The following is a 16,371-nucleotide window of genomic DNA, read 5'->3' as shown; positions in this document are numbered from 1 at the left end:
GTTCCTAGGTTGAAAAATACAATAATGAGTTTATGGTACAAATACACACATACATATAAATCTATGACTATATATATGTGTGCAAAATAAATACACACACACACACACTCATACACACACACTTACATACACATATATGTGTACAAATATACACAGGCGATCACATGCACACATACATATGCATATATATTCATGTGTATACATGTATACACACATCTCTGCATACATATATATTCGATCATCCCATAAATAATGCAATTTTTTTATGCTTATTTTGTTTTTCAAAATTAAGATAAAGTTAATTTTTAATCTAAAATATACTCTCCTTTATTTTCTACAATGCTCTTCCTTCTATCTCATTGACTTGCAAGGCACCTCTTCCAAAATTCACTTGTCCCTGAGGAAAATACTCCTCCAGTACTGTTCTAACCTCGTCTAAAGAATTCATTGAAGTCTGTGGAATAAATTATAATCAGCTGGGACAATGTATAGCAAATTTGGTGGGTGGGGCATCATTTCCCATTCAAACTACTCCAGCCTTTGGAATGTCATCCTTGCTGTATGTGGCCAAGCATTATCCTGATGGAAGAACACCTTTGATCTTGAAACAAATGATGGTCGTTTTTCTTCAAACGCTGACTTAAACCTTTAGGTTGGGGTGCTGGAGTTTCTTTTTCTACCCACTGTCTTTGGTGCTTCACATTTTTATACAGAACCCATTTCTCATTACCAGTCACTATTTGGTTCCTTAACAGTTATGATGGAATTTTGTTCCACCAAGCTTTGCAGAATGTTCTCATCAAGCTCTACAGATGTTCCAGGATGAGGCTCATCTTCTAGGCTGTAGTTTCTGGCTCGGAATTTCTGGAACCACTGTTGATACTGGCTTACCCTTTTGTTCGATCCCCATATACTGCATTAATATTCCTCATGCTTGCCATTACATTATTGCCTTTATTGAGCTCAAAAGCAAAATATGCCGAATATGCTCCTTTGTCACTTTCATTATAGCTTTGATAAAGTAACTGTTAAAATCGAACTGCACTCTTCAAAACTTACACTAAGAATAAGGGTAGTGAAGAGGTGATGGTAAAGTAAGGAAAGGAGAAGAAAAAAAGAAAGAAAGGGGGAAGTAACTGGTGTTATATACAGGTAGGTTGGGGGAAGTAATCTGGTAAGTACGAGAAACGTAATGAAACATTGTATCGGAGTATTAGAAAGAGAGAAAGAAAGGGGGAGAGATAGATAAAGACGCTGAGGATTATAAAGAAATTAAGTAAAAGTATACACACATGCATATACATATATATATATACATATAAATATGTGTATATATATATATATATATATATATATATATATATATATATATACACACACATGCACTTATGTGCTTATAATGTGCAGAGATACTACAAAACTTGTTGCACACATATATATTCACATGCATACATGTACACATGATGAGTTGCCAAAAAATTCCATACAGATAGTCTTTGGATTAACTAAATTCACTCAAATTTACCTACGTCAATTGCATATCACCTTGTATAATTTTTATTTTAATTAATTTTATTTCACCAACCAACAGACTGTCCAAAAAGCTTTTGACTATCTAGAAACTATCTAACTCTTCGATACTATTAAATGCATTCCTCCACCAACTATGCTGAATTTTATCTATGGCCTTTTGCCTACTGAATCTTTTAAGAAAATTCATCATTCACCCATTGTCCATGTATATTTAAAGAATCTAAAATTCTTATTATTATCACTATTCATTTATTTATGCTCTCTCTTTTAATACTGGAGATGATTTGTATTGCATTGTTTTTTTTTTTTGTTTATTCTAGTTGGACTTAAAAAGGTTTAAAAACAACACATGTAAAATAATGTATTTTGTATTTTAATTTTATAATTTTAATTTCATTTTGATTCAACTTATTTTAAACTTTAATAACCTACACATTTTCTCTCCCAAATGCAAGCTTCTTTCACTAACAAATGTATTAATCTTTTATTTAGCTGCTTGTATGTATTCAACATCCCAGACTCATGGCAGTGCATATAAAGATGTTGTGTATGTGTATATATGTATGTATGTGTGTGTGTGTGTATATATATATATATATATATATATATATATATATATTTATATATATATGTATATGCGTTTGTATATGCTCTATATCTATGTATGAGCATGTATATGTGCATGTGTATGTGAATTCATGTGTGAGTGTATATGAACATGTATTTGTATTTGCATATATACGTATGTAAGTGCATATATCTATGTGTGCGTAAATACTTTTACTTAATTTCTTTACAATCCTCACCATCTTTATCTATCTCTCCCCTTTCTTTCTGTCTTTCTAATACTTCGATACAATGTTTCATTGTGTTTCTCGTACTTACCAGATTACTTCCCCCAACCTACCTGTATATAACACCAGTTACTTCCCCCTTTCTTTCTTTTTTTCTTCTCCTTTCCTTACTTTACCATCACCTCTTCACTACTCCAAGCCCCGCTTCACCCCAATGTCAAATACCATTACAATAATTTCCCTACTCTGTTTTTTCCTTTCCTTCTCTTTTTTCTCTGGCAACTGCATATATATATATATGTACAAGCAGAAGGACCCTGTTTCACTCAGGTTATAAACTCATAGCTTTAACACAGTACTCTTTGCTTGTAGTATAATTTGACACCTTCCTTCTAGGCATGATTAGGTAAATATTTTATAAAGGACCCATTCGTACTTCGGTGTGAAATAATTTTTTTGCATGGGTTTTTTTGAGTGCATTCAACATATCTGACCTCAAAACCTGCCGCAAGCCACTTTTTTCTGGAAAAGAAAGGGGGAAGGGTGGTGGAGACCTCAGAGTTTCCCACCAACAGAGTTTTGTTTCACAGGTTTTTGTTTGTCTATTCTAAGTTATTTCACATACTTTCAATCACATCAAAATCACATGTAAACGGCTCCTTTCCCCAGAAAAGGAAAGATTTGGCTGTTATTTCTAGCATGCTCATGTAACTGCTATTTGTGATAAAGGACCCACCGATATTTTGCTGTGAATTAATTTTTTGACCCCTCCCCCACTTTCTTTTCCAGAAAAAAGTGGCTTGCAGCAGGTTTAGAGGTTAGATACATTGAATGCATTTGAAAAATCCTGTGGAAAAAAATTATTTCACACTGAGGTACGAACAGGCCCATTACAAAATACTTCTCCATGGTTATCTCCTGATACACAAATGCACTGGTACAGAAGATTGTAAACAATGAAAGTAGCTGTAATAATTTTTTTGATGCCAGAAATTGTTACATGGTTATTTACTGATACACAAATACACCAATAGTGTTTTGTCTGACCCTTTAGCTTTTCTAACATTTTGTTTATGTGTTGGTGTATACAAATACACCAGATTGTAAACAATGTAAGTAGCTGTAATAATTTTTTTTTTTGCTACCAGACATCGTTACAACGGAAAATGCTAGACAGAATGAAGAGAGAATGATAGAAATAGAAAGAGAGGAAGTACAATGAGAAGTTTGATAGGGAATGTGCCTCCCAAATATGGTACTAATTCATGCAGCTGTTTTCATGTGAAAAGTGAACACACACACACAGTTAGGTAGATAGATAGACAGATAGACAGACAGAGTTGCTACATCAGACATACATGTGTGTGTCTCGCTAGCCACAGTTACTATGTCAGTACCAGAAGTTGACATTGAAAAGTCTTTTTAAAGAAGTTAATCTTATATAAAGCAATATTATTTATTTTTAATGAAAAAAATAAATGAAGACCCTATTATGTATCCAAGGTCAAATTATTCATGCACTCCAAGTATGGAACCAATTCACATGGCTGGTTTTATGTGAAAAGCGAATACACATACACAGGTCTATTTTATAAGATATAATTGTGGATATCTGTATGTGTGTACATATGGACATGTATATATCTATGTCTATGTGTGGCTATGTACATATGTATGCATGAAGGTATATATATATATATATATCTATATAAATATATATATCTATATATATAAAAATGAGAATGTGTGTCTGTCTGTCTGTCTGTCCGTCTGTCTGTGTGAATCCCTAAAACTCGAGAACTACGCAACCAATTTCATTCAAATTTTACAGATGCCTTACTTAGGGTTCCAGTTGTGTTTTAGTCAAAAGAAAATTTAACTTCTTGCAGAGTTCGAGCCCACAGCAACATAATATCTCCTCCACTATTTAAGTATTACGTGTCAAAAGTGAAACAAAAACACTCATGTCAAATACTTTCACTTTAAAAATGAAACTATTCTACTAACTGAAACAATCACATTTCGATACTGTAATGACAGATACTTTCAGAGAGAGAGAGAGAAAGAGAGAAAGAGAGAGAGAGAGAGATGTATATGTATACATATAGATGTATATGTACACGTTATTCCACTAACTGAAACAATCACATTTCGATACTGTAATGACAGATACTTTCAGAGAGAGAGAAAGAGAGAAAGAGAGAAAGAGAGAGAAAGAGATGTATATGTATACATATACATGTATATGTACACGTATATGCATAGATATATATATATATAGATATAGATCTATATGCATACATGTATATGTATACACATGTGTAGATGTATATATATATATATATAGATGTACATGTAATATGTACACATATATACATATATATACATGCATACAGATATCTATACATATATACACCCATCACACACAAACACACACATTAGTCATTTGTTTTCTTATCCAAAACTACGTCAAAAGTACTGAACGGATCTTTATGAAATTTGGAAATTATATTCTATGTATAACGGCCATAACTCCCATGAAAATTCATATATTTTTGATGTTGATGAAATTTTAACCCGAACATAACAGATGAGCATTATTTGTAATTCAACGGTACAACAGTGTAAGACTACCCTTTCAGATATACTTTCATTGTGATTTCTGCAATGTGGTGCATAAATTGTCAAGTAAATGAGACGCATCTTTGCCTCCACTGATTCACTTGCAAAGTGTTGAGTAAAATTATTTCGTTGCAGACCTCCTTTGGGTCTTTTTATTATCACTACGACACACATAGTCCCCAGTTGGTAACATTGATTTCAAGGCCCTCCTACATGAGAGACTGGCATTCCACTTAATGTCTATGTTCCATGCTGGCATGGATTGGAGAGTTATTAATGTAGAAATATGGTATCGTAGCTACTAACAGTTGAGGGTTGCGTAGTCTAGATGGCGTTTTTAGATTTCATTATTCTCTTTAACCCAGGCAAAGCCGGGTATTTCTGCTAGTATATATATATATATATGTAGAGATGTGTGTATACATGTATGCACACGAATATGTGTGTATGTACGTGTGTGTGTATATATATATATATATATATATATATATATATATATATATATATATATATATATATATATATATATGTTGGCTTGGCGATATATATATATATATATATATATATATATATATATATATATATATATATATATATATATATATATGTACATATATATGTACATATGTATGTATGCATGTGTGTATGTATTTTGCACATGTGTATATAGTCATAAATTTATACGTTTGTATGTATGTTTATATATGTACCATAAACTCATTATTGAATTTTTCAACCTAGAAACTTCTTCAATCCATAGATTTTAAATTTATAAAAACAAACTTATGCCTCTATAAATGATTAATTATTAATCAATCCTTTCTGGACATATATTACTCCTTTTTTCACTCAAGGTTTTTTCGATATTATATAATATAATATATTTATATTTGACTGTTCAATTTATAAACCCCCAACTCACCCAACTGTTAGCAAACATAACATGCTTTATGTCTTTGAAATAAGTTAGCCAATCAAATTCAAATGTTTACTCATCAAATTGGGTTATATCAAACCATATATTACATGTACCATCTCAATTTTATTCCAGTCTTGATCACAACTGTCTGATGAATGTAAACGTGAAACTCTGAGTAACAGTTTTTTGTGATGTTTTTGTAGCTTTGATAAAAAAAAAGTATATATATATATATATATATATATATATATATATATATACACACACACACACACACACATACACACACACACACACACACACACACACACACAAACCTGATATGTTTATAGTGAAAGTGATGCCAAACACAGCATTGATATTCTTATGTTCCATGTACAAATTAAAGAATCAAAATAGAAAATAACTTCATTATATCAAACAACATGCTGAAATTTAAAATGTTTCTCCAATTGCTAAAAAAATTATACAGCCTTATATTAATGAACCAAAATTCACTTAGTAACTGAGACTTATCACTTTCAGGCTAATTTTGCTATTTACCTGAAATGTATTGAAGCACATCTTCAAGGATAAGGTCATAAGTTTGTGATTTTTATGATGTTTTATCAACCAGAATATCAGATGTCCTTTTACATTGCTAATCAGAATGCACTTCCATTCTCCCCTTTATTATATCCCTCTCTTCTATTTGGACATGAATATTTTGACTGTCATCTCCCCATCGTCTTCCAAGTAGTCTGTTCTAATCTCTTAGATACCCCTCAACAACAGTGCAGCTCCACTTGTCTGTGTGCTTTGTAAGATGTCCAACCCAGCAGAAGTTGTGCTTTAAGTATTCTACAGTCACATCATTCACTCTAATCTGTTTTTGAATTAACCTGTTTCAAATATACTCCTGCAATGATATTTTGAGCATGGAACTTTCCTTGACCCTCTGTATCATAACCAGCCATTCTTCCTTCTTTATAGTAGGCTATGTCTCAATTGCAAATAGGAATGCAGATAGAATGGTGCTATTGAAGAATGGCACATTCTAGCTGTGCTTTGAGCACATCTTTAACTGAGGCAAATGCCTGTCATCCTGTTCTTACTTTGCATTCGTATCGTGGCCTATATTTGTTGTCTGTTCCAAGTACACATACTCCTTAACCACTTAATTTCATTCACACTTTCTATAATATAAGTATCCTTCTACAGACTTTTCTGGTACTTTGTATAAACCCCAAAATACTGGGTATTGCTGATAATTATTAATAAAAGTGTGAGCATTACGCATATCTTACAATATCATCCAGAACATGTTTGGTCTAATAAGCTGTTTTATGAAATGAGGTGGTGGTTAAAGTGAAACAAAATTATTGAGATGAATATACATGTTTAAATCCCTACTCATCCAGCATGTTGCTGCTAACTGTCTGGATACTCTTCTGTTCAAAATTTTCTTGAAACTGCCTGGAAGTTATAACTATCCTTTTTCTCAAGTCCTGCATAGACAACTTTCTTTGTTTAGTTATTTAAAGAAGTGCTAACAATTACTTTTTAGTATTTTTTTTTTCTATAATGGCCAAGATAAGGAAACATATGCAGGTGGGCTGACAAGAGCTGTGAAATCTTGCATGCATTAATTTCAACTCTTCTTAATAACTGCATCGTTTTTTTCTAGGTAAACTGACTGTTCAAAGAAGACTTCAAAAGTAACTAGTAGCAACTTCTTTTGAAAATGGACAAAATTTGGCATCATGGTATTATCAAATACCTGCAGAAAAACGGTTTAGTCCCTAAGGACATTCATGCTGACATGGTTGCTACATTAGGAGATGACACTCCAGCTTTATCAACAGTGCAAAATTGGGCAGCTGAATTTAGGAGAGGAAGGGAGAGTCTGGACGTTCTGCAATTGCCACCACAGAGGAAAACATTGATTGTCTTCACCACATGGTGATGGATAACAGGCGATTAGCATTAGCATGTCTAGCTATTAGCATATCTAGTGAGAGAGTTGAGAACTCTCTCAAGGAATTTGGCATGATGAAGGTTTCTGCATGGTAGGTGCCACATTTTCTGACACCTGATCAAAAGCACATCAGGCTGATCACATCACAAGAAAATCTGATATTGTTTGAAGCAGATCCAGCTGGTTTCCTTGAACATTTCCTAACTCAGTATGGATGTTGGGTTTATCACTTTGAGCCAGTGACAAAGAGACAACTCATGCAGTGAAAAGAAGTTCTCCTCACTTGCTCTAAAGAAGGCCAAGGTCATCTGATCTGCAGGGAAAGTGATGGCCTCAGTTTTTTGGGATGCAAAAGGTATTGTGTTTATTGACTATCTTCAGAAAGGTCACACCATCAATAGAGAGTACTATGCTGACCTGCTGAGACAGTTAAGAAAGGCTATTAAGACCAGATGCCCTGGAAAACTGACAAAAGGGGTTTTGTTTCATCAAGACAGCACTCCAGCACACAAGTCCTTGGTTTCAATTGCTGCTGTGCATAACTGACTTTAAACTGGTTGATCACCCAACCTATTCTCCAGATTTGGCCCCATGTAACTGGACTCAGCCTTCCCAAATATAAATGATCAACATAGAGAAATGGGGCTTCTTTGTCTGTCTCCTTTATAGGTACCATGGTAAACACTGCGGTCCTGCTTTGTATTTGTAGATGAATAAGCCTGTCATACCACAAAGTTTAGGTGCATATAGTAGGTAGCACTTTGTTGCAAGAATTCAACAAAAGTATTTGGTTGTTAGCATAATGCATTCTATGCACAGCCTCCCACCTGTTGTTTTCACTGGATAGTGTCACAGATTGCTTCACTTGTTGAGGTTTCCAAGTGGAGGCTTGCCTCTAGATAATTCTGAAGTTTGTGAGAAAGGCTTTGTGACTTTGTGAGAAAGACTTTAAGAAGTTGTTCTATCATCTTACCTCTTTATTAAAAAAAAATAATATTCCCCCAACTCCTACTGGGCTACTAATGAGTATCAACTTAGAAACTAGCTGCAACTCATAGTATTTGGTTCTCTTTTCTATTCCACTGTATGTTCCCTTTATTTACAATTTATGTCAATGCTTTGTAAAAGAATCAGTTGGATAAATCTATTCTCTTCATCAAAATCAATAGACTACAATCCAACCTTGACCTTACTCCTACTAACTTGCAAACTGCACATCTTACATCTTGAAACACAAATCTCTCAATCTCTAGCTCTAACCCATTTTTACTGTCTTACATTCTTACATTTTCCAAAAGTTGATGTTGGTAGTAGTATAGAATCTACTATCCCTACAACTTAATGTTCTCCTTTAGATCTTAGTGATGAAGTCTTCCAATTGCTCTGGAATATTCTCTTCTCTGTTACTTTATTGTAATTTTAATCCCTTTAATCACCAATAGTTTGTATTTTTAATTTTTTTCTCATCTGGCATTGAAAATATCTATGCCAGCTTGCCTCTTTCTCTCCCTCAAATTATCAATACTGATGACTTCAATGCTCACAACTTCTGTGGTATGATTTCTCCCTCACTGACAATGCTATTATCATCTGTACATAACTCTTCCTAATATTCTCATGTCTAAATTTAATCTTTATCCAGTCATCACCATCATCATTTCTGTCTCTATTATATTGTCTTTGAAGGTAGTATACACCATCCTAGCATACAACACCTAATTTCATTCTGACTATTATCAGAAAATCTGCTTTCAAAATAACTAAGCATGTAACAAACAGTATCTTCATAGATGAGGCTTGTCATATCTTCCACACAAGCAATGCCCTCAACACTCGAAGACCTGAACTGATTTGCTCACCTGAGCTGCAGCTTTATATACATCTAAAATTCAAGTATTTGTGAAATAGCTTTTATGAATTAATCAGAATTTTCACTATGCTACTGGAATATACAATAAATTTTTATGAAAAATAAAAGAAAGAATTATGTAAAGGTTATTTTAAATAAGTAAAACCACCAAATTTTAATAATTTTGCACAAGGAAATTCGGAAAGAAATACAGGAATGTATTTCTCTTAGGTTTTGTTGTGAAGCAAGAAACAATGTTTTATTTAATTTTATCAGTAATATATTTACTGTCAATGCTATAAGATCTTCATTTTGTAAAATACAATAATATTTCCTTCCAAATAAATGTTATCATAAATATTTCTTTCTGTTTAGGAGTTGATGTCTACTTCTCACCTGATGATAAGACATTTGTTGTGGACCTTAACCGTGAAACATGGTTCCATGAAGTGAAACTTGATAAAAGTCTCAAATTTCAAGCTATGTACCATGAGTACATGCAATATACTCGGAATGATGTAAACTATTACTTAAGGAAAGAAGTTGCAAAAGATACCAACAGATTTATAACACTTGAACAAGCAAATACCACACTCAATATAACTGATGTACGCTTTCGGCTTGTCATTACACTGCCTTTAGATGTACATGATTTGGAGAAATCTCAGTTTTACATAATTATTTATGGTCGTGGTGATATAAACAGTAATACCACTTACGGAAAGTTAATTTTCCGTCAAGACCAGCCCCATATTGACTTATTTGTATTTTTCAGTGTATTTTTCTCCTGCTTTTTCCTTTTTTTGGCAATTTGTGTTTTAATATGGAAAATAAAACAAACAGTTGATGCTCAACGCAGTCGGCAGCAACGAGCACGTGAAATGCAACACATGGCATCCAGACCATTTGCAGGTGTTTTGGTTTTGGTTGATCATGATGTTGTTTTATCAAATCCAACCACACGAAAACTCAGAGTCAATAAACCAACAGCACGCAGTCCTCAATGCCCTGAGGTTAATTTGATGCACCAATGTTTACGTGAAGACCACTTCAGTATCTCACCAATTGCAATAGAGCCAACCGAAGATGGTATAGCTTCTGTAGCAACAGTAGTGTTTCAGCTACCCGGGGGTGGAAGTACAGCTTCTAAAGTGTGCCTGGGCTCTGCCTTGACTATGCGTATGTGTCCTGGAACTGCAAATTTGAGAATGACAATGCGCCGCCGTCCTAGCTCATCTCTTGCTTGATCTTGATCACAACATCTGTTACTGTCAGGTGAAACATTTCCATTACAGAAACTGAGTTTGAAGTCCAACAGAAAGAATGAAAAGAAAAACAGACACAGTAAAATGAAAAGTAAGAAAAGGATATTTCTCAGGTGTTGGGACAAGAAAGCAAATTAACTTTCAAAGATCATTGTATTTAATGGGACTAGCCACATTAATGTATGAATTCCTCTTTTCTTTTTCATTGTACAAGTTAATGCAATCTCAATTGGTGTGACTACTGGCCAGTATTAACTGAAAGTAAGTGATTTTGTTCACTGTGTGAAGGTTGAACTGCCAAGCTGTTTGCTGACTCTTTCTAACAGCCTCCACTAAACATTTGCTGATCATCATTATCATATTGGTATTTTGTTTTTAAAAGCAGTATGGTAACTAGACAAATAGAGAAATAAAAATAATTAAAACATTCTGCCAAATCCATTACAAAAGACATTGAATAATGCCTTGGAATTTGAAATATAAAACCTTCAAAACCAAAACAACCAAAATTTCTTCCTACATCACTTTTGTGTACCATGTCATTATTTCTGTATATTATTTATTGCCTTTATTTTAATTCTACTACATTTTTATTGCAGTCAAGATTGTGAAAGTATTTTCTTAGGAAATATTATTAGTTATTGAGAGAGAGAGAGAGAGAGAGAGAGAGGTGGCAGGGTGGAAGAGATGGAATGAGAGGGTGGAAGAGATGGAATGTGTAAAGAGACACATTTTGAAAACACTTGGAAATGAAACAAAACAGACTGGAAAACTGACTTCAAAAGAATTCCTGAAACAAAATATGGAAATAAAAAGAAAAAATGGAATAAAATGAAATTTGGTAAAATATCTGGAAATCTGAAATATAAAGAAAATATTTTCTAACCCTTGAACTGTGAAATTTATCATGAATATAATTTTTTGTGGAAAATTTTGGTATCCATATCTGATATTTTATCTAATTAAATGATAATTATCAATGAGATTTAAACATTTTTCAGATTAATAGATTAATTTCATTTTATAGGCAATATCACCTTTATTTCAAATCTTGTACGGATATTTGTCTTTATGGTTATTTATCCATATTAGTGCAAGGGTTGTATTTTGACTGTATATACATATAGCTTTGAAAATATTTCAGCATTCCCTTAGATTTTGATTATTGCTGCTTATAAACAGTTTTTATAAGTGTACATGCACATATTTCATTTCACACACATACATTCACACATAAATTTCATCAATATGTATTGGTATTTTACTTATGTGTCTTTCAAAACTAATAAAAATATAGATTTAATATTTTTATGTCTGCCTGCTATTGATTTTCTTTTTTTTTTTATCGGAGTATTTATAAAAACATTTACAATGAAAGGTAATACACCCAAACTTCAGCAAAAAGTATTCTTAAATGCTTCTGAAAAGGTTTTGGATGTATACTTATCAGATTTGTTTAAAGACAAAGAATTTTTTAATGTAATTTTTTATGTAATTTATTTATGATTTAATGCAGAATATAAAATATTAAATTTCATAAATCATAAACTAGCTTTTCTAGTATACTGCATTTTGAGATGTATATTTCATTGTTTAACATTAATGCATAATTTATTATTAGTTTTGAATACTTGCAAAAAATTAGGTTTTGTTACTTTTCAGAAATCAGATATTTCACTTCTGTTTCAACTGACACCATAGAAATACCAACTGATCAAATTTAAAAAAATTGGAATAATAAAAAAGAGGTTCAACATGTTTTTTATCTAGCACTTCAGTCAGTATTGATTGAGAAAGGCCATTTATATGCATTTATAACTTAAGTTGTTTGTTAGTGTAGAACATATAATTGATAATTTTTGTTATTTTAGATACATGGATGGATATCTTATTGATGTAAGAGAAGGGCAGAGAACTGTATTTGATATACTGCGACTTGTAATATACATTATATTATACATAACTTGCAACATTATTTTGATACTTGTTTCTCTGAATCTAAGTTCAGTCCCAATTACAATGAAAGCAAAACTACCAACTAGTGCCTTTAATATTTCTTTTAAAATGGAGCTGCAGGCAATATTACACATTATACACTCATATTAACAAAATATAAATGGGATATCAAAGTAAGAAAATGTATTTTGCTGATTAATTAGAAACTACTAAGGTCTCCATTGGTAAGGCTTATCATGTATCTGCACTTATTTCCACTGGCCTGACAAAGACTAATAGTTGCCTGTTCATGTAAGTTTCCTCCATCCATTCCAACAGTGCTGTTGAAGGAAAAGACTTTTTTTAAAGATCGATACACCTTGGCACAGGTGTCATTACAAGCATTGCTGACAAGAGGCAACAGTTCAATACACATACTGCAAAGCATTTTATCTGATCCTCAATTAGTTCTACCAATCCACTGTTTTGTATTGGTACCTTTTTATGAACCCCAAAAGAATGAAAGGCAAAATTGATCTTGGCAAGATTTGAACTCAAAGCACAGAGAATCAGAATAATATCACATGGCATTCTATCCAATGCTCTAACAAATCCAGTTTACCAACTTTAGTTAGAAGCAATTTCTCATTAGTAATGTTTATTTAAAAGAATAATGAACAGTGCATGTTCTCTTCATTTGATTTTACTACAGTTTGAAAAAAAATGGAATACATGCTTTAAGAATATTAGATTTTGATTATTGCTATTTATATACAACTTTTATAAGTGTTCATGCTCATATTTCATTTTAAAAACAATTTTTTTGCCAAGAACAAATCTTTTATTACTACTTTTATTCATAATGTATTCCATATTCAATTAATTAGGTAGACAATAGAACAGATAATGAAAATATGAAATGCTTTAAAACACCAACATTCTACATTTCTATTGGCAAGCATTTAAAAAAATATAATTATATTTATTGATCCCTTTCATTAATATATTTCCTCATAAATTTCCTTATTTAGGTATTGCATCAGTTTATTATTTTTTTTCTAAAATAACTTTCAACCAGTTTATATGTTGAACTGTTTGTTTTTGTTTATTTATTGATATATTAGAATCATTTCAAGAGTGAAAGACATAATCTCTATCTTAATATTCTAAAATCAATGGCTACATTTTTGCTGATACATAAACAATGGGTGGGTGGGGGAGAGAAAGAGCAGTGCTAAGAACAATCATTATTAGTATGGTCATCATTTTTCATATATGGTGTAAATAAATTTGGCTGTCTACTTTGATGAATTTCCTCTCTTTTTTCTTCTTTTTTAAAATTTTTCTTTGGGGTAGTTTCAATTAGCTTTCAAATACATTGTTGTAGGTTGTGAGATATTGGCGTAAATTTTTAGAGAGAAAATACTTGGATAGAAATTTAGATAAATCGTTTAGTAAAGATACTCATTCCATGTTATTTAAAGCAAAAATTCTTTTAAACAATTTATGATTCATATATTTTTTAAATGCTTTAGGAATTAACATGTTGAAAGTTAAGATGCAATTGTTCAATATTGAATTACAGATTGCATACTCATTACTTCATAAGGAAGAATCTTATTTTAACACTCACTTTTTCTATGTTAAAATTTGTGAAATTAGACTTATTAAGGTAGTATTTATAGAGAGATACTTCTATAGTTGCCAACCTTCACTTATTTCCATGTAAAGTGCTTATTCTGGTCTTTTGAATGACATACTGCACAATGGCCCAACTTGTTTTAGAAACAAGCGTAAAGGATGACAGTGCCTAATATGTTGAAGTTTTTACACAATGTAATGTCAAGACATGGGAAGCTGTGCATGTGCACAGTCACACATGCATACAAACAAATGCATATATACATGCACACATGAACGTGTGTGTGCATGCACAGATTTATCTTGAGAGGACCTCTCATATGGATGCATAGAGCATAAAAGCACTCATATTTATATCATTGGCAGATGAGAATTGTCTCCTATAGGTACCGGAACTGCCAGATCAAGTGATTTCAACCTGCCCAGTCTCACTGTCAACAATATATAGAATTTCAGTGCCTGAAAAGGCAATGATGTTGCTAATAGCCAGCAGGCTTATTTTTAAAATAATTATTAGCAACAGAGGCAGCATTAATACTAAAATGCAATCTTTATATCCAATTTAATGTGGATGTTTTGCTAGAACACTGAATACTATGCTACCTTGAGAGTGCCTCTCATATGACGCATGGTGCATAAAAACATATTTAAATCATTGGCCCATATATGTCCTCTCAAGGTAAAAAATGCAGTATTTGGAGTTTTAACACTATATGATGTTAAGTTGGATATAATGATTGCATTTTGGTATTAATACACCTTCTGTCACTATTAATTATTATATAATATAAAATTGACTAAAACACCCAAATTGTAGTATAAAATACTAATACTTAAAACAAGCTAAATGTAGATCATCAGAATAACATATTTTAACTATCATGCATTAATAGCCTATTTTGGAATAAATCAATGTAGACCTACAGTTATTATGTTTTTTTTAGATGAAAATATTTGTTTAAATATATTTTCTATAATTATAGGAAATATTTTCACTTAAAAAAACATATATAATATAAAATTTACTAAAACAGACAAGTCATAACAAAGCTATTCTAGCTGGTGTTTCTAGTACATCCCACAACCACCTGGTACCTTCCTCATTTCTTTGTCACTCTGGCATGTATTGATGTTTTTTGATATTTTTCTCCCATAGACACATTTATGTTATCAAACAAATTTTTTTTTAATTTATGACTTTTTCAACAATTGTCTCTGTTTATAATTTAAATATATTGGAGTTTGAGAAGATCATTGCTGAGATTTATCCACAGTGATTTAAGAGAGGTTTGTAAAAGATGATTTATTTTAATAGCATACTTTTCTGTTAGTAAATATGTCTTTTCTTACTCAGACACATACACCTCACTTGGTTCAGGGGTGGATTTTAAAATTTTAATTACAATGCTTTTCTCTATTACTTCTGCATCATCATTCCATAAAATGTGTTTATGGAGGGAAAAATATAGAAAAACATCAAAATACGTCAGAGTGACAAAGAAACGAAGAAGGTGGTAGTGGAATGTGCTAGAAACAACAGCTAAATCTCACTTAAATCATCCACCTTTCCATCTGGAAATATTTACAATTTGCTGAAAAGACTTCTTCCATAGTTTTTAAGTGTGCAGTGCAAAAAAAAACTTGTCATAATCGGTTTTTCCAGGTAGGGTGAAAAAAAAAAATCAAATTTTCAAAACTTTTTTCATTAAAAGATACTCCCCAACCCTATCATTCTGAAGGCCATGGTAAAAAGAATTGGAAAAATTTGTCAAAACAGAGAAAAACCAATTTATGTAGGTGTCCTGATCTGAAACTCTGGCCAAAAATTTATTAAAACTTAGCTTTATTTTCATGGT

General features: G+C 32.0%; 1 protein-coding gene across 2 annotated transcripts in view; it reads left to right on the top strand.

The window, feature by feature from the left end:
- Window positions 1-12,250, top strand: part of LOC106877988 (multiple epidermal growth factor-like domains protein 8) — a 695,248-nt gene extending 682,998 nt beyond the window's left edge. For both annotated transcript variants that reach the window (XM_089356139.1, XM_089356136.1), the window contains exon 34: window positions 10,050-12,250. In XM_089356139.1, coding sequence (XP_089212265.1) covers window positions 10,050-10,921 — 872 coding nt within the window. In that variant the 3' untranslated portion in view covers window positions 10,922-12,250. The remainder of the gene's footprint in view (window positions 1-10,049) is intronic.
- The last annotated feature ends 4,121 nt before the right edge of the window (window positions 12,251-16,371 follow it).

The sequence above is a fragment of the Octopus bimaculoides genome, chromosome 1, assembly GCF_046866305.1.
Source record: "Octopus bimaculoides isolate indiv1 chromosome 1, ASM4686630v1, whole genome shotgun sequence".
Classification (NCBI taxonomy): Eukaryota; Metazoa; Mollusca; class Cephalopoda; order Octopoda; family Octopodidae; genus Octopus; species Octopus bimaculoides.
The sequence above is the reverse complement of the archived record's forward strand: the minus strand, read 5'-3'. Positions and strand labels throughout refer to the sequence as shown.